This window comes from Ceratina calcarata, unplaced genomic scaffold, assembly GCF_001652005.2.
Source record: "Ceratina calcarata isolate Rehan_Ccalc_2016 unplaced genomic scaffold, ASM165200v1 scaffold12, whole genome shotgun sequence".
In the NCBI taxonomy this organism is placed as follows: Eukaryota; Metazoa; Arthropoda; class Insecta; order Hymenoptera; family Apidae; genus Ceratina; species Ceratina calcarata.
Window position 1 is genome coordinate 22,300 of NW_017132978.1, and position 22,683 is coordinate 44,982.

Below are 22,683 nucleotides of genomic sequence, written 5' to 3' on the forward strand. Positions count from 1 at the left end.
ATCCTTAAATAATTATCCTGAATTTCAGTGATTCGTTAATTAATTTATAATAAAAGTACAAATCATTCAGAATGCATGCGATCTGCACAGACATGCAAATCGGATTACATCGACTGCGACGAACGTGTGCACTTGACTTAAGATTTGCCTTTGCGACGCCTCTGACTAGCCAGCTCCGGTTCCCGGTTTTCCTTTCTTTTCCATAGCAATCTCCGTGAGAAAATGAACCGGTATCCCTCAACTCATCGGCCAAACGAGCAAACTTTTCCATTCCTCGTCGTTGATCCGTGATCATTGGGCCACGAGGGACCTCTCAGGCGCAGGATATTAAAAGTAGATTAAGATCTTCAGCTTCCGACCCTAGATTCGATTCGCTCCCATGGATGGTGCATTATTCGATCGTTATCGAGTACGAAGAAATCTTATATAGGAATATCTTCGGGCATCTCGATCGGAAAAATCGTCTATCATTATATCGTTTAGTTTCGTCCAATGAGAAGAAGAAATAATGAGAGTATACATTCGAAGGCTATGAAACACGGTAGGTATTGAAAATAAATAATTCTTGGATGGTTGATAATATAAAAGAGTTGGAGCCGAAGGAGACATAAAAATAGGCCGACAGATCTATTCGCATAGCCCGAGTTTAAACACGTGGTGTGGTATTTGCTGATAAGGCCAGGGTAGATTCTTCCGAAGCATTACGGCGATATATCGAGCCGTGTCTGCTGAATTTATTCACCAGCGGTTACGAGCTGAAAATGTGCAAGTCTACGTTTGTTGGCGTCACGCTGTAAAGTGGCATTTATTTGATAATAAATTTTGTTAGGCAGCATGGCAAGAATAAAACGCCCTAACTCTTGCCTGATGGTGATTCCGTTTCGTTCCGGGAACTTTAATTCACTGTTTACCTGTTCGCAGCTTTTTAGCCCGGTTGCCAAGCGGCAAGCAGCTCGCAACTTTTAATTGCGTTTTCAGAGCTTTTTGTCGGTGACCAGCGCCGGGTAAGTGAAAATTAAACTATCCGCACGATTTTCGAATTGGTCATTATACTCCTTCCTCGGTGTTTCTTTTTTTTAAGCTGCAAAGAGCGAAACGATTGCTACTTATCGAGGATTATTCCTCAAAAGGTCGACTTTAAAAAGTCGCTGGAATTAGGAGAAAAATCAACGACCTCGCTGCCGGCCGGCCGGTGGATCGTTCGCGGCAATTTGTTTCACTTTGCGGCCGGTTTCCACCCACGCCCTATATCCGACTCGTTTTCGATGCTCGTTTAATCTTCGCGACCCAACTTGGATCCGACCATTAGTTCCGCATAGTCCTTTCTCAGCGACCGTTCTTCCGTTTCGCGTTCCTCTCGCTACACCAGCACGGTCCGTGGCTTCGAACTTTGCCGATTATCCGCCGAACTACGACGAAATTCTTTTCGTTTCCCCGATTGCAGAGTCAAAAGTATATTTCCGGGAGAAATTCCGCTGGCGAAATCTGCATTTAAATCGACGGAATCGTGAATTAATAAGAACACAATATACTCCGCGTTTTCGACAGTAATTACTGTTACGACCATGTTTGAAATCGATGCTTACGGGCATGATAGCCAGCGGTTGCGTTTAATAAACCGTAATATGTACTCGCTGGAAATCCATCTCTGCGTCACGATTTTTCCTGTATTTTTACATCAGAAGTTACGGACAGCTGACGGCAATTCTCGATCGCAATGCAAAAAGATCCCACGTAGCAATTAAATATATTAGATCTACCGGAAAATTCTGTCAGTTTCTTTCACAACAAATTTCGACACGTAAGCATATGTTTATTAAGCGCACGTGTGCCTCTCTATTTTTAACACTTAATCTATACATACTGACGTAGCAAATTAACTAAAACAAAGTTGATTCACGTTAGTCTTATGTGTGAAGCCATAGTGTACCCATGGCTACTGATAAGCTTCATTTACGCCACTGTATTTTATACGAATTTCAACAAGGAACAAATGCTACAGAAACATGTAAAATTTTATTGAAAGTGTTTGGTGAAGGTACAGTTTCTGATAGGACATGCAGAAGATGGTTGAAAAAATTTTTTGAAGGGAAAAAAATTGAAAAATGAAGAAGATATGAAACAAGCACTAGTTGAATTTTTCGCATCAAAAGATAAAACATTTTTGAAAAATGGGATATACAAATTGCCCTCGCGCTGGCAAGAAATCATTAATAATAATGGCAATTATATTATTTAATAAAGTTTATTGATGATAAGAAAAATTTGTATTTCGGTTTATTCCAAAAACGGACAGAATTTTCCGGTAGACCTAATATTTCATTGATAACGAGAATCGCTTCTACATTTCGTAGTGATTCGCATAAATCCCGAGCGAAACGAATCGGTTCTCAATAAGACGCGGTTTTCCGGCTGAATGAACGCCCGGGTAAAAAATGCATTGATTCGGCGGCCGGACGGGACGGTAATTGCCAAGGGAGAGGAACGAGCGTGTAACGTAAACGTATAGGCGTTCCGCGGTCGGACGATTCTTATGATCTACGAGTAATTTCCCAAAGTGGACCCCCGGCTTCTTCCTTGGCGCAAACGTTCCCACAGAAATATTGCATACGCGGCCGAAAATCTTAGATAAACAGCCACGCACGTGTCTATGTGTACCCGTCCGCATTTGCATCTTCTCTGTATCCTGCGCTAAAGCTTGACCCGGATCATGAAAATTATTTGAAAGCGTAATTTCGAAAGTAACACACGCGTATATGTATATCACTGACCTCGTTCCGCGACGTCATCCCGGGATATAGAATTATTCCCGGAAAGGATGCACCGAGATCCTCGGCCAGTGTTCGATGAAATTATACAAGCAGATGAATAATAATAATCGAATCACGTCCAGTGACATTATTCTCGATTCTTCGTTTAATTCGTATTTGATTCATAAAAGAAATATCGAATGCTCGTTGATTAAAAAAGAAGAGAGCATCGCGCCAGGATAACGTATGTATTTATGGGATGCTCGAAGATGGGAGCGTGACGGAGGAAATACAACGCGGCACCGGAATCGATAAGTTTGCAACCGTGGGGGGATCGCAGTTGCATTTGCAATCACGACACCAGAACGTGGTACGATTTCTCGTCCGCGGCACTTTCGTTTCTCGTGCGGGGCTGTCGGAACGGGTTTCCGGGAAGGCAGCCATCAGCGGTTGAAGCTGACACACGAAATCGGACGATGAGCTTTTGTTCCATCGGCCACGGATCGATTTCCCGTCTGCTCCGCTATAATTTATTTAGAGCTGACCCGTTCACCGCTACTGGCAATTAGCGGGAACCATATTCAGATCTTGATATCCAAAGAAACTAGAGCTGCTGCTGCTGGTGCTGCTGCTGGTGCTGCTTCCTATCTCGTCTCGTCGACTCATTAACCCATTTCCATCACGCCAGCCACAAAAATTACTACAATTTCTAATACAATATTTCATATAACAGTTAATTTAATATCCGACGTGGAAATTACTGTCCCTGAGTGATCATCGTATTAATACAATTTTCGCTGAAAATATTTCATACGACAGTTAATTTAATATCGAAATTACGAAGGCCCCCGAGTGATCGTCGATTAATTAACTCGCTAACTTTCCTTCGTCGAAACTTGAAAAACAAGACAGTAACTTGCCTAACTTTCGAGTCGTGCCTCCCGCCCCCATCGTATATATCTCTACCGTTTGTTCTGTTATTATTTTTATTCCAAAAGTTTACACTTACCATTCGCGTACGGTTCTGTTCACAATAAGGCGGTCGGAGAATTTCAGGTCAAACTTTCGAAGGCAAAGAAGACTCCATAAAGCGGAAGTTAAAGGAGAAGTCGTAGTTTCTTCGAACCGTTCGGTCGGTTCGATGGTTACGCTCCTAGCTAGGGTAAAGTACGTATGTATTTGACGAGCGAGGCGTGCGTCTAAACTTTACGACGGGACCGTTTCCCCGCTGTTGCGCAAGATTTTCGTATTTTTCTTTTTTTTTTTTTTTTTTCGTCGCCTTTCATAAGACGGAGCAGCTCGTACGTGCAAAAAATGGAAGAAATGGAATTAGGAGCGAGATGGAGCGGAATTACGGGTAACCGAGGACCGGGGAACGCGTGTAAATTTCATGGTGCGCGCCGTGAAACGAGCCGGGAATAATAAAGCGTCTCATTCCTTTATAAACAAATCTTCATATCGTCGTTGTTTCCGCGGACAAAAAAAGAGTAAAGGTAACTTAAGAGTCGCTAAATCAAGGGGCCTTTATAGAGGCAAGAAAGCACGGCACAATAACTCGGAATAAGGTTCGAGCTTTACGACAACTCGTATGAAAAACGGACACACAATACCCGGGTCCGCGTAATTTAAATGAGAGAACGCCGTGTTTCTGAATAAACTCGTCTAGCTGAATATTTCGATTTAAAATTCACCCTTTGTTCCCGCTGGACGAGAAGAAAAGACGCTGCCGTCATCAGTTTTAACGAACATCTCGGCCAAACATGCTCTACACGCCGCGATTCGTGCCTTTTCGAAACCAACAATTATACAAAAGCTATTCTTCAAATCTAACAATTTACCTCTGCGCTTTCTCGTTCGATACTATTTTATGTACATATTTTAATCCAGAATTCGGAAACAATCGCGGAACTTCGTTCAATCTGAACCGAAGGGATGGTGGAAGTACATAAGATATGTCCTTCCGGTGGTGCAAATAATTCATCCTAATATTTTTTTATTTATTAATTAATATTTATTATTATTGAGAAATATTTCTTCTCTAATTCAGAATTTTTAAATTACTCCTTCCCTTCTTTTAATAAGAAATATAATTGATGAATAAGACAATATCGTTACAAAGAAGGGCATGAACTTAACGAGCTGCGTAATAGTACACCATAAGGCAAGGTACAATAAATTAGTTTCTAGGATATTCAATTTTAATAGCTAGACGGAGGGGATTCTTTCTCTACTCACCTAGTTGGCTCCTCTTCCCGTCTCATTGGCCACGTTCCTTGTCTCTGAGAAAGTCAACTAAAGATTCTTCGACAAGTTCCCTCTTGGCCAGAAGAAAATTCCGCGCACGAAGGAGCGATAAAACAAAGAACAGCCCGGGACAATGGTAACTAATTTCAATGGGCCGTCAAATGCGGGTGAATACAATTCATTACCAATAACAATTGTCCATTAATCTCGTCGAGAGTTTATTGAAAGCGTGCAATATTGCGTCGACTATTCCGACGGACCAATAGAGAAATTTTAATCTTAAAACCATTTAAAAAACATTCCTATTCTGGCGCTTTTATCAAACTCTTTCCGTCCCCTAACGCCGTCCGTGAATAAATTGAATATAATAATGGGAATAGCTAAAGCTCAGGGCAATGTCATTTCCATTTGAATTAACTATTCATACTTACTCTTTACAATTAAATAAATCTTTTCAGCTGCTAAAAAAGAGAAACGATAAATAACTCGAATCGTGAATGTAAACATGTTTGATTTTGCAAAGAATTATTATAAAACTTGTTTCCAGATTTCTGTTTCTCGTAACCTCGTTTATACTGGGGATGTTAATCGGCCAAGGAAGAACCGTGAGTTCTACAAATATTGAGGGATCGCGGTTTTGTTAATAGATTGAAAAAACGTGAACGCAATGTTTCACGAACGAAATTAGTGACGCATTGTCGCACAACGCATTGTATCTGATTAACGCCCGCCTTATTCAAGCTGCTTTGCGGATCGATTTCAGCCTCACTGACGATCGTTTCCGATATTCTACGATTCCGTAATCAGACTTTTATCAATCACATCTGATCACTTACCAATTTCCTTCACACGTGCCGTTGATTCAAGTAAAAATTGTCGATTGTTAAGAAACTAGATAGAGAAATCTCGAGTGGGGTTGTCGAACCGTGGCAAAGGGTCGATCGCGTTTAAGGTCGGTCTCATTAAATCGTGAAAGCGTCCAATTGATTTGCACACGCGATGCCAAAACAGTGTTTCTAACTGGATACGTAATCACAAGGGAGATCCATACGTCCGATCCGATTGTCAGTCACAGTAAACGTCACTTCCGTTAAAAACATCGGATCGGTTTTCGATCCGAGCCTACAGACCGATGTTTGGATCTTGCTAATTGGCCGGCCGATTTGGAAGGCATTAAACCAGCGATATTCTGTTTCTGCTTTTATTTGTTATATGCTGGATCGGTACAACAAAACGTTGTGTAACAATAAAACAATGGTAACAAGAAATCTTTGGTAATGGGCCCGCTAACGACTGCCAAGCGTTTAATGGTGGTGCTCGTCGTGGTGGTCGTTACCATCGCTGTTGATGACATGCGCGAAGAATCCGTCCTTTCCGGCACGGTACTTCACCGTTCGGACGTTACCGCCGGGCTCTTTAACCGTGTACTCGCCGACCACCTCATCCCCTGGAACAAAAAAAGATAACCAGTAATTAACAAGTCCTAACATCATTAAGATGGATAAATAATTTTCCGCTCGATCCTACGTATAAGAGAAGAAATTCCATGCCGTTTACTCGGCCAGAATTTACATAATTTTTCTCAAAAGGAAAATTAAAATTTATGCAAACAATTGGTCCTGTTAGCACCGTAATAGATCGATCAGCAACGCGCTTCCTATACAGTGTGGGTGTTTCATCATGGAAAATATCTTGAAAATTGCCAATTAACCAATACAGAATTTATATTATTTTCTAATAGCTATATTTTTACGTCATATGTTGCGTTCGTGACGTGAATAAATGGCACGCCAGTGAAGACTGGTCTTTGAATGAACGTGAGTTGGTTGGAAAACCAAGGAAGATCCATAGTACGTAATTATTCCTGCCGCATAATGTTACGATTTAGTTAAGTCTATTAGGAAGACGAGTCTAATTTAACGGCAGACTCTCGGGTTTGAAGTAGACGTGTCGGTGGCGAGTCGATGCTCCCACAGTTTAAAACTCGTCGTTCTCCATCGATTTTGATAATCGCAGTTATTCCAAGGAGTAACTCTCCGCGGCGCCTATTAAACTACCTGTCGGGAACAAGCCCCTCGACTTTTCGACATTCGAACGTCGTTAAACTAGGACACCGTCTGGTTTTAATTAGGCCGATTACGTAGAAACGAAAGTGGAAGACCCCGTGGATCCTTGAGATGTTCAAAAGAGTTCGCGAGCGAAGACGGCGTTTCGCGACGCTTCTCGAGGATCGCTGTAAACTAATTAAAAGATGCCACTCGAGGATTACTTTGCGTCAAAGGACCAGTTTCAGGCAAAGGGCGCAGTCTACGTTTGTACTCCAGTGGCGATGGATAATCCACTGGACAAAAGTCACGCTAACATTTCTAAAACCGTGTATCCACTGCTCTTCTACTCTCGTATCATAACTATTTTCATTTAGCCTAATCAGATTTTCTCTTATTCAATGATTGTTACTAATTTTGAATATTTCCTACACTTATAGATAATAAATACGTAAGAGTAGACTGAATATACGAAGGTATGAAACACATCGCCAGTCGAAAGACGTAACTTCGTTACGTTCTCATATCCCGCAGTGATGATGGGAAAGAAAGGATCAAGCTTACCGTCCCTGTGCTCCTTCTGGCCATGATAGTCGCCGGTGTGATGGTCCTCGACGCCGTACGAGAACTCGTAGTGCGGATGGGCGACGTAATCGTGGTGATGGTGGCCGTGCTTGTCGTGCCAAGTCACTTCCTGACCGTGGCCTATCACCGGTCCGTGGAAATGTTGGAAGGAATGCGCGTGGCCGGCCTCCACTTTACCGTCGAATAAAACCGACAGCGCCAGGATCGTCGCGATCAGCTACCGAGAAAATATTTTCATTTTTTTTTTTTTTTCCGAAAATTCAAAATGCATGCCTGCACTTTAAGTAATGACGCGAAGTTCACCGGAACGAATTTCGTGGGGCCGGAGTAATGGGAATGGAAAGTTGGAGCGTGCTCGAAAGAAGCGAAACGTTTCCATCTTGAAAAGAATTTCCAATTTACGAAGTGATTAACCGATGTCACGTGGAGAATCGATAGAACTCTCGGCGGACCGGGACAGAATGATTCTGTTAGCACGGCGCGCGACGGTGGCGGCGTCTCGACCGATAATTAAATGGTACGAAACGATTGATCGATCGGGGTCACTTAAAAACTTGCCTACACATCACGCGGCAAATGAAGAATGGTCAATCGCGTGATGTACACTCACTTTAAACGCCATACTAGCAGGACGCGTATCCCCGGGACGAATCGATACCGAATGGCCCGGCCCGGCTGCGATTGTTCCTTTTATAGGTCCACTTTAAAAGTTTCCCTTTGCTTAATCCTTCTTTGGATCCATGCCCGGAACTTGGCCGGCGCAGACGTTGCAAAACACAATTATTCAAGCGGTCCCGGGTCCGCAAAAAGCGTCGCTCGGTGCTCGGTCGAGCGAGCATTAGCCAATCCCCGGGCGCTAATGGAGTTGGGAAAGGTGGCGAAAAAATGGGACGCAGGGAAAAGAAATTTTCCCCGGAGCTGGTGACACACGCGTCCATCGCCTCGCCGTCACGCACGATGGATCCGGCAGATCGTGTTACCGCGAGTTTTGACTTTCTTTCTCGCCTCTCCCTTCTGCACGCTCCATTTCGCCCAAAACTCTGTCTTACGTTGGAAACTGTTTAGAAAACGCGATTACCGTAACTCCACCGACGTCGTCGCGTTCCCGGAACGCTTCTTTCCTTCGGTGAAGTGTTCGCTCGCAACACGTGTCTCCATAAATGCAAACGAGCCGGGTTCTGCTTGCGACGTGCTTTCACGTACAGGCTAAGGTTACGTCTTCGTACGAATCAAATCTGTTACTACCTCGTTTCTTACGATTCCCAATGTGCTCGTCGCGTTATAACGGGAACAATCATTATCGCGTCATATCGTTTCTAAAAACTGTAGATCCGACGCTTTCTCCGTGGACGATATCGATAAAACGGTCCAAGCATTTTTGATTTCCTCCAACGTTATTAACAAAAACCACGGGATATCATTTGGTTTATCGCGGAATAAAACCGGCGAGAGAAGGATTTCTGGCACAGGCTGTGCTGGAGCTGCGGAAGTGCTCGAAGAGGCGCTCGGGTTTTGAGTTATGACACTTTTTGAGTCGAAGAGTCGCATTGTGAGCGGTGTCCGGGTCCGGCGTAATATCCTCGATCTCAGGGTCGGCCCGGCGATAAATCTGCCTTAAATAAGATTTGCCAACGACGTTCCAGCGAGCTAAAAGGAATCCGAGAACGATTCCACGTCGTCCCCTGACTGATTAGTCATTTTCGCCCCGGGGCTCGATCGAATCCGTCGAGATTGCACGAATGTTTACCCGGCGTACGCGCCGCTCCAGTTTCTAATTTCCCTCCCCGATGAACTATTTTTTTTTTTTTAATATCTCAAGTCTGTACTAGAATTTTTCACGCAGGGACTCGGGCTGATCGCTATGCGGCGCACGCGTGTGACGTTAATTGAATCTATTTTAAACCCAGGAGTTTGCTGAATCTCCGATGTTCATGAGATTGAAAAGTATTTTTAATGACTCCCGCGGTAGCGTGGCTGGAAATCTGCTACACGGTCCAACTATTTCAATTAACCGAGGTCTATCGAAGTTCGATTCCCACCCTAATCGTATGCTCGTCGATGGATCCTTGACCAGTCCCTGTTCCACGACAAGATCAATATGACCCGATATTAATTAATATTCGCGATCGGCCACTCGAGCTCGACTCGAGAGGCTCGCCTCGTGATTTTGAGAAAACTCGAGAGTCTGATCGTCCTTCGGTTCGAACCTTCGGCGTAAAACGCTGGCAAGCAAAATACAAAGAAGCAGGGATCGAGCAACGCAGACATAAGATTTCCAGGCAATATCGCGACGGGGAAAAGCGCGTAGAAAGGAAAATGAGTGAAAGCCGCGAGATTGATGTCGTTTTCATTCCCATCGACGTGCCTCCTAGACCTTCCGTAGCTGCCGGTCGCGGCATCGTCGGGACAGATTCCAAGGAGATAACTTTAACCGGATAAAGACGAATAGTTTTGTTTGCCGGCGATTCTCGCGGTGCACCCAACCGCCTCGGTCGACGTTCCGCTTCTTTCGACCCCTCAGACAGGGACGACTGGGTCGCGCTTCCTAGGGGCGTTTTATACGACCGCCCCTCGTTTATAGGTCACGATCTATTCCCTGGCTCGGGAACGGAGGCGGCACGCTATCCTCCAGAATTCCTCCTTGACCTCCATCTTGCGGCTTGGAATCCCAAAACAACAGAGACACCCTCGCGGCTCATCCATCCTACGGTTCCCGCAACCGCGAGAGCGTTTAGCAAACTCTACCGACTTTCGTTACTGTCACGATCGCGATAAACCTTACCGAAATGTTAATCTACGTCGCTGCCAACTTTATCAGTGAAATTACTTAAAACGTTCAATTAACCAGCACGCTAATTGCTTTCCCATCCCTCCTGGAGGATCGCTAATTACTTTGTAATTCCATTCGTTCCCTGGCAAACGGATTTTTGGATAGATCAGATTTTCAGTCGAGGGATCCGCTCGCCGTGCCGAGGATCGAATCGATGATCCAAGAATTGAACGCATCCGGCAGCGGGAGCAACAAGAATTTTTAGGGTCTCGAACCAATCGCGGACCTGGATACATTCCAGAGTATCCGCTTTACACGCGAGCCTTCTATCCGACACAGTTTACGGATTCTGGACCGCTACGATATCGGCCGTTCGCTAACGAGCTGAAGCGTTTTCCAGGTCCTTCGCTAATTTTCTAAGCGCTCCGATTACAGGTTGATAGCTGGCGCCTGCCCGGGTCACGCCCGTGCCGTCGGGTTAATTGGTTTTCATGCCGTCGCTGGAGTTACGGATACCCAACCCCGACTCGGATTATCGTTCACTGTAAACAGTGCGGTTTCGCCCGCGATCCGTAGAAGAAGAGGTCAGACACTAACCTACCTGCTGGCCTTCGTTCCGGAAGAAGTATCCAAACCGAAGGATTTCATTTCTCCGTGTTTGCCTCGGAAATCGAACACGGGAATCGCGATCAGACTCCTTGGGAAATCGTTCGTCCTTCATTTCGGTCACGAATTCATTCGGGTTGCGCGGAACAAACGAGGCAAATTGTTTCACACGATCATCATGAAAATTCTGACGTAATGAATGATAAACTGTTCTCAGGTTGTTCCGTGTTCGCGCGTATCGTCTTTAAAGTGCATCGTCGTCGTCGTAGCTGCTGTAACTCGGGGTGGCTGATGAAAGGTACATATGTATGTATGAAGGAGCTAAGCCGCACCCTCTGCTAGTCGAGTTATATACTTGTTGGATCCCTGCCGCCGTTGCTCTGATCCCTCGATGAGCAGGCCGGTTACCAGATGCGAGGCAAACTTTCGTTTGATCAGAAAGCGAATTATCGGCAAAGTTTGTTCTCATTAAAATAAAATCAATGCACGTTCGGTACAGCAGATTCTCGATTTCATGCGAGTAATTAACAAAGTAGTTGTAAAACTGATTACACACCGAGGTAGGCAAGGAGTACGTAAACCCACCGGTTCAGGCAACCATAAACGTCTCCGTGCTCGTAATAAATCAGCCATCGACCCTCTCTCTCTTTCTCCCCCCTGATGAATCTATTCAATGTTGTCTTCAAGATTGCCAAGGGTTAAACGATGCAAGAATTCGAAGGTATAGCTTGGGACAATGATTCCTGTATTTTCTACGAGAAAAGTCGTATATAATTTTCTTCTATTCATAGTTCAGAAGTACGAATACACAGAATAATAACATAAATGCATAATTACACATCGTTTTGAAATAATACCAAAACTGTATACAAAGGTATTAAATTAGCTGAACTACAACAATTCGATTTTAATAAAGACTACCTCTGTGACCTTTTCGACTTTATTGGAACCCACATGCCAGTGAACCTGAGCCGAACAACACGTTATACAAACCGGTACAGCATCAAATTAAACGTAAATTGACAATTTCCCAATATACAGTTTAGAACAATCGATTTTTCCAAGGAGTTGCGAGATCAAATTATGAAACCCTCGTATCGAAGGGGTTGAAATAGTAGCTCCCGGACACTGTACAGGCACCGAGATGACGACACGAGGGAAGCACGATCCGTCCGGCAACGTCGTCGGTGTAATTCGAACTATCCAGCGGGCGAGCGTTGACCAAACTACCTGGCAGTGGCTTACACCGAGTTTCGTCACTGGAGAGCTAGGAGCAGGGTGTAGCCGCGATCTGTGGCTGGTGCAAGTGGTCCTGGAGGTGGCGACCCGCGCTCTCACCCCCAATTCATATGCAAATGCAAAAGCGGCCGACCTCCGAGCATTGTTCGCCCCTCCGGGGATCCCCGGTGTCCCCGGGCTTGACTTACTACACGAATTTCCGGAAAACTCTGACCGCGAGGCGCCCGTGTAATTGATACTCCGCCGCGGTCTTACTTCCTCGAACGGCTGCATCCTTTCCCCCTCGAGGGGAAAAAAGAAAGGAAGGAGGTGCATGATCGCCTTTGTCGTCCCGGCGCCGGTCATTGTCGCTCTCTTGCACCGTTTAATGGCGCTTTAGCTCCCCTTTGAACAAGTTTCCGGCAGCCCTATGCAGAGAAGTTTTCGGTAAAACGTTCGAAGTTGCTGCAGCCACTGCGAAACATCGTTCATCAACCTTTTTAACATTTTCTTCATCCTGATTATTCACCTCTGATCATTTTATTGTCGAGACGTTAAGAACGAAAGTTCATTTTCGTTTCGCCTCCTCGCAATCACTCGGCTAATGATTAATTAGCTCTGCGGAGTTTAACATGAGTCAGCGGACTTCTTGCCTCGTGTCAACCGAGGATGTGCGTCAGCTCGGCACGTCCGCGTAGGAAAAGTGTAATTTCATTTAACTCGTCCGTTTGATCTTCATAATTAATTCAAGCGTGTAATTACGCGGTGTATAAAAGAGAGCCGACTCGCTTATTCTTTACGTTGATTCTAATATGAAGAATGTCTCACGGCTTTCGCCGTATCTCCCATCGCGTCTACGCCAGCAATTTTTCCTCCCCTTGACGATCTCGCGATTTAATCCGAAACCGTGATTTTCACGTAAATAAAATTCGTTTGTACCGCGGCGAACTCCACTCGAGGAGTCCCGTGTCCGAAACAATAAAACCTGGCGGCGTTTAAAACGCGACGCGTGCGAATAAAAATTTTTCACGTTGTGTCCCACCGGTGAAAAAGTTTCTTATAATGAAAACACTGGTAGGGCGACAATTTCTCGGTTTTATAAACCGTACGGTGTAAAGCTCGCGGACGTGATTCCCCGCGAACAACTTCCCACCGCTGTTATCACATTTTGTCATTGCCTCGTAACGTAACGCGTAAAATACGATATAAGCTTGATCGAAAAAGTTGCCAATGTTTTTTTATGAGCTCCAAGACGAGGAGGAAACACCGCGCGGAATGTATAAGGAACAACGCGCGGGAAATAAATTAGATAGATACGTTTCCGAGTCGCCGTGAGCGAGCGAGAGAGAGAGAGAGAGAGAGAGACAGTGGGAGTTCTATTTTAAGTTCGACCGGCCGATATATTTCATATCCCGATACCGACTTTTAGCTCTCGGGCTCGAAAATCTGCTGACACAGGGATGAAACGGAGCCGGGCTAGGTTATCCACGTTGTCCGAAATAAAGAGCATTATTTACCTGACCCCCGTGGTACCGTGGAATATCGTAAGTTTGTTCGCTGCCTCCGGGGATCCTCGAACGATCCTATCCGCCGATCTTATCCGTGCCGATACCGAGATTCCGCCCCGATCAAAAGGACTACGAGCTTGTGACAAATATTTATTGCTTCCACCCGAGGAGCCGAAATCATAAAAGGTGTCTTTTTAATATCGACAGGCGAGTCGCGTGTGAATTCACGGTCGAGTACAGATCGTTCAGAAATCGTTAATCGACCACCGGCGACCTCGTCCATAAATTATTCAAACAGATTACAGACTCTTAACTTCGCTCAACTCCGTTCTGCTTAAAATTCGGTATACTTTTGATAAAGTCTTCCAAATCGGATGAAATTTTGAAATTTGTTATAAGCCTTTACCTGAGTTTTTAATAATATTCGAGAGGGCATTATCGTCCGGCCAACTGGACGGAGAAAAATTGCGCGGAGACGGTCGGTGCGCAAACCTTAAATCTATCTTCAGCCGTTCCAAAGTTCCAGATGAAGTCTCGTAATTTCATTCCCCATGGTCGGCGGATAAATCGAGGAAAAGCCAGTGGCAACTGTCCGTTTTTATTCTTCCGCTGCTTGTTCGACCCACAACCAGAAAGGAAGATCGTTACTATTTTTCCTTACGTTTCCTCGACTTACGGATTCTCGTTTGCCTGCATTAGGGAAGCAATTTCTTCGAAATTATATTTATTATTATCTTGCGACGTCAACTCCTTCCAATTAAATTCGATTCCGTTGGCATCACTACATATGAAGTGCTTTTCTCGATTTCATCTGCAAGCAAGTAAGTATCGTATGCATGCACGTATGTCGGATAGGATTTCCACGAAAAAGCGGAAAGAAGCGGTTAAACGGTGGGTCGTGAGACGCGGGAGGCTCGAATTTGCATAAGGCGAGCTTGAAACGGCGTCGTAAGGTCGAAGGAAGGAAGGAAATGCCGATCGATCTCTCGCGGCGACGTTATTTTCGCGGGCCAGCCGGTTCTGAATATTCATAAAACAATGATTTGTGGATTATTGCCGCACTCTCCGCCACCCTCACCTCCCCCGGGTCACCACGTCAGATTCGTTTTCTCTTTCGCCCCGCGTTTTTATACGCACCCCGGCAATATTCGTCCACCGATCGATCGACACAGCTTTTACAACGCTTCCTGTTGAATTATTTGTCAGCGTACAAATTAGCGACGGATATTTCTTCGAATGATTTTCACAGGCATAACCGGGACGTTGATCATTTTTCACAAACAGTCCCGCGTCGAAACTTGCCGCAACCGGGTTTTCTTCGGGTCCGGTTAACCCAGTCGACCGGTTTAACAAACTGGCCGACTTTCCGAGGGACGAAAACTTCTGCCGTTCGGCGCACACCCACTCGATATCTGTCGAGCGAAATGGATTCTATCGCCGATCTCCGATGGCGAGACAACGGCTCTTACGATCAACTCCAACCGTTCATCAAAACCCAAGTGTCTTTTATCATTACGTAATCCGAAGTAATGATGTTCGAATTTCTGACCGATAGTCATGATCCTTAAAGACTCGAGTAATGATAATGTCAGAAATGGCAACGTAGAGAAATTAAATGCAATTAAATGGAGAAAATATCAAAGACGATTTTATGGATTTTTATGAAATATCAACTCATTTTATACGATACATGAGTTTCCTATAGAATTATCGACAATGTCGTACATTCGCTGTGTAATACTTCCCGTTCCGCCTGTCGCGTTTCGTCTCGCTCTAATTTAGGGCAAGACGACCAGCGTAACGTCGCATCAAGCGAACTCGTGCCTGTTTTATTCTTAGTTCACCTAGTTTATTCAAATATAGAAGGAATAGAAGGATACGGTGAATGGAAGCTTAAATATTCATGTCCAGGAGAGTTTTACTCCGACCGTGTCTGGCCCGCCTACATACAGAACTGGATGTTGAAAAATTGAACGCGTATTCGACGAACCGTTCGATTAAGAATCGCCAGAAACGCGGATCGTCTGACGCGTGATCCAACCGGTTGAAACGCGAACGAACGAAATTGCGTTTAACGCGTTAAGCGTTTAATGAATGAATTTTAAATGATCATTGACATATGCAAAGTGTCGCTTAAATTGTGAAGCACGCAACAAATGAGCTATTATTAAAATTCCATCAATAACTCAGTGAGCACTTATCGAGCAACTTTTCAATGATCATTGACATGTCCAAGGTAATCAAGCTGCTTGAAACATTCACCACGTGACAAACGAATTTCTACTGAAATTCAGTATTCGATGAATAAATTTTGCTTTCGTCGCTGCATTACGTAATTAATTTATTCCGACTCCGGTAGCTATTGAGAAATTAATTTCCAGCAAACATTTAATTATGACGGTTCATACTGAAGAGCGTCAGTTCTTCATAAAGCACAATGTAAAATACAGAATAATTCTTTTCTCAGGTGTTTAAGAATTTAACAACATTTTTTTAGCAGTTTTGATGGAAATCAGATTTTTAATTTTATTATCGATGGAATTTCGTTAATTAATGATTCGTTGGATGTAAAGAACAGCCAGGTACTATCGCTTCTCGGTTTCCTGATTTTTGAATGACTTTCAAATGGCCAGTATCTCGGGGGTCGATCGCCGAGGTCCCTTCGGTTTTATTCTCGAGAGGTCTTACCCTCGGCAGAGCCGTTTACGAATTCAAGAGTGAAGACGGTGCTTCGCATCGATGCATTCTAGCTGCATTTAAATCTCGTCCTCGAGACTCCTCGTTTCGCTTCTCTATTTAATATTGCACGATCCACCGGGTCAAAATCGCTAATTCCCTTCGAAACGTACAAAAATTCACCGGTTCTAATGAGCATTAAAAAACCTGGCCTCGCGTCAAAAGCGATTTCCGATCAAATTATCGTTCTCATCGTTTGATCTTGACTTCGGTCGATCCGGGATCTGGTTTCAAGTATCGGTTCTGTATGGAATCAATGTTTTACCGATGATTCCGTGTAAGCTGCATACGGCGCATTGAGAAGAATCGACTGATCCCGTCGGATCGCAACGTTTTCTTACGGGATGTACATACATATCCAGCTTAACCGGAGATGTTCAGACGTCGGACGAGCCGGAGATGGAGCTGAAAGGCCGAAGGGCCTGCGGGAGGACCACTCGAAATTGAGTTTCCGCTCTTCCGTCACTGGGAAACGCGCCCGGGTCAAGATACCTACTCGTCGTGGGGATCCGGGGCCGGCCCGAAATGTAAGACTCGCCGTCGATTCTGCGTCCGCCGTAGGAGGAAACTGATGCTCAAGCTCTTTATTCACCGGAGGAAACTCGTTCACTTTGCGAAACGGTGCAACGATAGAGCGAAAATCTCCAGCTGAAGCATCAGGTCCAAAGTAGATACTTTGACGGGCCGTGTAACATTTGCACGCAATTCGATATTTATTTTCGCCACAATTTATTGTAATAAAAGTTCGATCTTATTTGAGAAGCCAATAACGACGATAATTTATCGGCGAAACGAAAATTCGCGTGATTTAATCTGATTAAATGTAACGCACGCTCGAACGGAACGAATTATTTTGTTGCCGTTGATAATGCACATCCTGCAATTAGTTTATAAATACGGGCAATCGTTCGCGAGATTATCGTTCAAGGAATATTCATGCGACTCATTGATTTCGAGATTAATCGGCGAGGGTTTAACCGGAGATAGTCTCGGGAACGCGTCCATCTGTGGCCGGTCCTCGGTATAAATATTCACAACTATTCGATGTATTAAAGTGCAATCCAATTTTTAATCAAAGAGATGCGCTCTCGAATTCCTTCACCGCCGGGTCGGATCGCCTCCTGGCTGATCCGGCCGCGTTGGAACATCATATCGGTTTATGCGGTTATAGATTGGTTTCTATTTCCACCGGCGGCACGTCTCCGTTGCGCCAAGCGAGAAAGAAACAACGACCCGCTCGTATTTCCGGGGCTATCAAAAAAAGAGTGTTTCTTTATCGTTATTCACATGTTTCGCGTGTTTTACGCGATGTTTGCCCGTGACGCATGTTTATTTTTGTTACTGCGAGTGCGTAACCGTAAATAAATTCCATTTGTTTCATTTACAAAACTCGATACGATGAAATTTTCTGTGTAAATCCAGCGACGCGATATTTGCCCCGGTAATCTCTTGCGGACAAATATTTCCTTTTTTCCTTGCGCCGAATTCAACCGTTAAATTTTCATTACCAAAATAAATATTTACGATCTATAGTGCAATTAGCATTAATCAAACGAACAGAAATATTCGTCGTTCATTTACGGAATCGATTTTTCATCGATACGTACATCCGCTAAAAATTGAGAAAAGTCTTTTAAGTAATTTCGCACTTCCACTAGTTGAAAATGCAAGAGTTGATTTTTGCCCTACCGAATTCGGTCGATCGATTACGAAGTTGCCAGGAGCTTCTTCGTGCCGTAACAGAGAAACGTTTAATTACACGGTATTCGTTGGAGAAAAAGTTTTAATAAGAAGTCGCCGTAAGAAATTCCGTATGTAAATTGCAGCGAGAACTTCTCTGGTAAACACAGTCCGGGTATCTTTTATGCAACGCGTCAGAGTCGGTTTAACGGTGCCTTCCTAAACAACAATGGTTTAAACATCAAACGGATAGAAATTGCTAATTGTAAATTGGCCCCGACGCCCACGCACAAGTTTACAGTATCTCTATTTAAGTTCGGTGTTTATCTTCATTTCAACGCAGCGCTCCGCCGTTTAAATTAACGCTTGCTCGCCATTAGCAGCTGAAATAGGGGCATACAAATGCTGCCTGATTATTACTCGCGATAATTACCACCGGCCCGTTTTATCATTGTCCACTTCGCACCGATCTTTATTAAATTCCCCGTTGGTGTCTTGTCACGGACAAAGAAAATTAATTTCGCATCGCCACGGTGTGTACATACGCTCGGCAAACGTGTAAGCATTTATTGGCCGTCTACACTTTGAGGTCGCTCCTCCTCGGCGAGAAGCCACTCTCCGCTCGACGACGACGCCGCTGTCGTCGGAGATCGTTATTCTTGGCAGAAGCGCGAGGGTCCTCGAAGGATGATCCTCGACCAGGGGACCGCTGCTCCTTTTAACGGCGCATCGCGTCGCGTCGTCGTGTCCCCTCGTGCGTTCCCTGCGGTCCAAGTGGCCCGCACTCAGGCATTTGTCTCACGTATCTTGCCACTCGCCGATAGTCATCGGACACCGAAGCCGTACGCGACGATTGTTCACCGAACAATACCTTTATTCGCGGACAAAGACGAAAAATGACCGAGGCTGCCACGGATGAAGTTGCGAGAGAGCGTGGAAAAATGAGCGCACGGGAAGGGGATGAAAATCAAGAGTGTTCGATTGTTCTTCTGGTCCACAAACTCGTGGCATAAGAAAGAACAATAGGTTCGCTCTGTTCAAAAAATGTACTAATAATTGACAAAATTGCCAACGGCGGTTTAATTGAATAATTCTCTCTTCTATCATTTAAAAACATTTATAATTAAAGATCGCCAATATGAGTGAATGAACTGGTCACCAACCTGTGCCTTTAAACAAAAGCCTTTATTCCTGTTAGGGATGGTTGCCCTAACTGATTGTCGGGAAATGAGAATCGGGAATTCAGAAATAATGACACGCAAAGTTTTCTCTTGAAACCGTTTATTCATAGAATTAAAGAATATAAATTTGATTAATAAAGAATAGAATTTTTAACAATTCCACATTTTTGTTTTTATAAATCAAAATTTGCTTCGAGAAATTAAAATAAAACTCGCATCGATCATAATCTAATTATGATACCAATAACAATTGAGTCTGATTAGAAATCGTACATAATTAACAACATGGCGAATCTGTTGGTCATGAAATCATAGAAACTGACACCAACCATACTATTTTTTCTTACACTCGAGTCATGTTCAGAATAATATCGACACGAAGTACTAAAGTAGATATCTCAGTTCTACTTTTGTTCCCAACGTCTACTGATTTTTCCTCAGGCATTAGCCTCGTCATTCCTCATGTATAATCGAACCAGGGAACGTGGCATCGGATAATTGAAATCCAATATGCTCACTTTACCTGGCAGTCTCGACATTCTATTTCAACTTTCATTCTTAATCAGAAAGTCGAACTCGGGATAGATATTTCCGACGTTGATCGCGTTGCACTAAATCGAAATTAGTCCGTCCGAATCGGTGATCCACCAATTTTATTACCCAGTACGGTACGAACGGCAATTGAACAGAGTGCACGCCCCCGCGGTAGTCGTACCACTGTCTCTCCAGATAATTACTTACCCCGAGAAAGAACGGAGACTTTATACGCTGCCCTTCGCTCATAATTAGTTATCACCGCTATGAAAAGTCACAGCAGCGTTAATGCTTTCACTGCGATTTTCGAGCCAGACATGGATTCATTCATTACTATAATAAAACCGTACGTGCGTAATAAAAATTCTTATAGGACGATTTTAAATTCTACAACTACATTTCTGACGATCATTATTAACGAGTAAAGAGTAATTAAGGAATGCGTAGGTGTTTCACCGTTAATCGTCATTAGCGGACGTTCCAATAAAATGTGAATCAAGCATTATTAATAAAATGATGTACAATAAAAATTGATGATGTTTCAATGATGTACAATAAAAATTCGGATCTTCCAGTCGTTTAATTTGAAAATCGAACGACACGGGCTTCGCAATGCGAGACGATTAATAAACCGTAGCTATGCGTTGGAGACGCGTAACACGACCGCCGCATTATAATTCATTAACAATTAGCGAACTGCTAATGAAATGGAACGGCCACATGGTCGCGAACCGACAAGAGCCACCGGATCGGTCCAACCGTTATGATTCCCATCTACGATGTCTTCCTATTGGTACCGCGACGCAACGAGCCGAGGCTAATGATAATTTTCAATCGCTTATTCCAGCGTCGCAGTGTTTGCAAAATTCTCAGTTAGTAAAACGCGAAATATATCCGCGGCGATATTTGTTTGGTAAATACGGCGGGAGTTGAAGTTTCCGCGAATTACGGGAACGGTTTGCGTTCGTTCGTCGGAATGGCTAAGCCGGCCGAAAGTAAGGCAGTGGAAAAGTTACACGGTCGACGAGCAAACTGTATTTAAGTCAAACGTCAATTCTGGTAAACTTCGTCGAGTGGGTTTCGCCCGTCTGACTATACGCCGAGGCGAATCCCTTTTTTCCCCTGGCTGCTCTCCCGCTCTCGAGGCTCGACCGAAATCGTAAGAATATTTTTCTTCCTCTCGCGCCGGAATAATATTTCCCCATTTTCAGTTGCGTGGCTCGGCGACAAACGAGTTATCGAGTCAGTTTACTCGTCGCCGAGAAAGTTAGACGGAAGTCGAAGTTGCCAAAGCGCCCGCCGCCGCCGCTCCTTCGTTTCTATCTAATTAGACGAAACGTTCGGAATGACTGTACACAGGCAGGCTTTAATTAAATTTAATGTAGCACTAACGACGCTGGGATATTTAAGGCGAGGACGGATGAGCCGAGATGAGCGAGTCAACCGACTATTGTTCTTGATAGAACACGATTCGTTTCTTCCCGTTCTATCGTCCGCCATTAATACTGTGATTACGCGAAACAATTCCATTTTACTTGATAAATCATCATTTAGCTTAACTTTTTAGAGACGCGTTGAATTTCCTTGCCGAGAATCCGAGGAAACAGATTATAGCGTCAACGGGTGAAGAGCAGAAGTTAAACGATGAGACGTTTCAGCGTAACCGTCCCGTTGTTCCGACGGATTGTTTTTCCGGTTGATATACGTAATACGTATACAGGTAAGATTACAGCGAAGTTCGAGTGATCTCACAGAAATCATACCGTAAATCATTCGAGACTCGGTCCTCTTCTTTCCGCTTCGTAAATTTCGTGGGAATCAATGACACGAACCAGACTCCGGTTTTCCTTTTTCCTCTTTTTTTTTCTTCATTCCGAGGAATCTAGATGCTGAGATATCTTGAAACTTTGATAAGAAGTAGCTACTTCTCTTCGGTTTCCTCGATCGACCAAGGATCCTCGTGACCTGAATTTCAATATAGCCGAAGCGAGGAATCCTGTATAGGAGCTGTTGCTGCTATGGAGCCGCTTCTTGCGGCGCAATGAACCGTGAGAGAGGCTTCGATGGGCCGTATCCATCGAGCCCCGTTAAACAAAGGCAAAAAGCGTGACTGCGAGCGAACCGCTTCTGCTGCCTGTAGGTTTCCGGCTTTGTCGCACGTCTTTATTGGTGGATCATCGGTCTCCTTTGTCGTTAACATCGATTCACGTGCTGTGCCAGATGTTGTCTAGGCGCCACGAATATCCCACTTACCGGAGAAGCGGCGACACCTTTATTGACAATCAGCCACCCCGGAATTGTCACTTATAGTATAGAGAAAGATCGGATATTTCTTCCTCGGCACTAGTTTTACAGCCGCCGAGATTTATCAACTGAAAACCCGACGACGATTCCCGTGACGCCTCGATTACTCATTAGACCAGTTTTATAAAAAATAATACGTGCTCGAGAAATTTTTACTGCCGCCGACGTTACGTAGTCGTAAAGCTGGTGGCACAACGTCAACTTTCCTTAGGAGCTTTTATTAAAGCTCGTCGGATCCTTTTGTCTCCGTAAGCTCTCGCACACACACGCGCGACGGGTCGGCTTCCTACGTCGCAGCCTCGACGAAATCTTTACGATACTATCGAGAATACTGCGTCGAGTTATCAAATACCCGTGAACGAACAAAGCAGTTAACAATTAAAGTTTCACAGCGAGTTCACGAGGGAGCGAACAGTCCCTAGTTAAGGATGTATTGGCTATACAGTCAATCCCAAAAGTTTATGCACTTTAGAAACGCATTTTTTAAAAAGAAATCAGACGTCGGAAGAACATTGCTAATAT

At 44.3% G+C, this 22,683-nt stretch overlaps 1 protein-coding gene across 2 annotated transcripts; it reads right to left on the reverse strand.

Moving 5' to 3' along the window:
- Positions 1 to 6,195: 6,195 nt before the first annotated feature.
- Positions 6,196 to 12,247, reverse strand: LOC108625696 (cuticle protein 7-like). Of its 2 annotated transcripts, XM_026814230.1 has the most exons (4): positions 11,557 to 12,247; positions 10,996 to 11,423; positions 7,604 to 7,841; positions 6,196 to 6,441 (listed from the first exon to the last, which is right to left on the reverse strand). In XM_026814230.1, the coding sequence occupies exons 2-4, from the start codon at positions 11,113 to 11,115 to the stop codon at positions 6,299 to 6,301; spliced, it is 501 nt and encodes a 166-aa protein (XP_026670031.1). In that variant the 5' UTR covers positions 11,116 to 11,423; positions 11,557 to 12,247; the 3' UTR covers positions 6,196 to 6,298. The 2 variants fall into 2 exon arrangements, with proteins under 2 accessions (XP_026670031.1, XP_026670032.1); XM_026814231.1 differs by lacking the exon at positions 11,557 to 12,247 and having other exon boundaries at positions 8,235 to 11,081.
- Between the last annotated feature and the right edge of the window lie 10,436 nt (positions 12,248 to 22,683).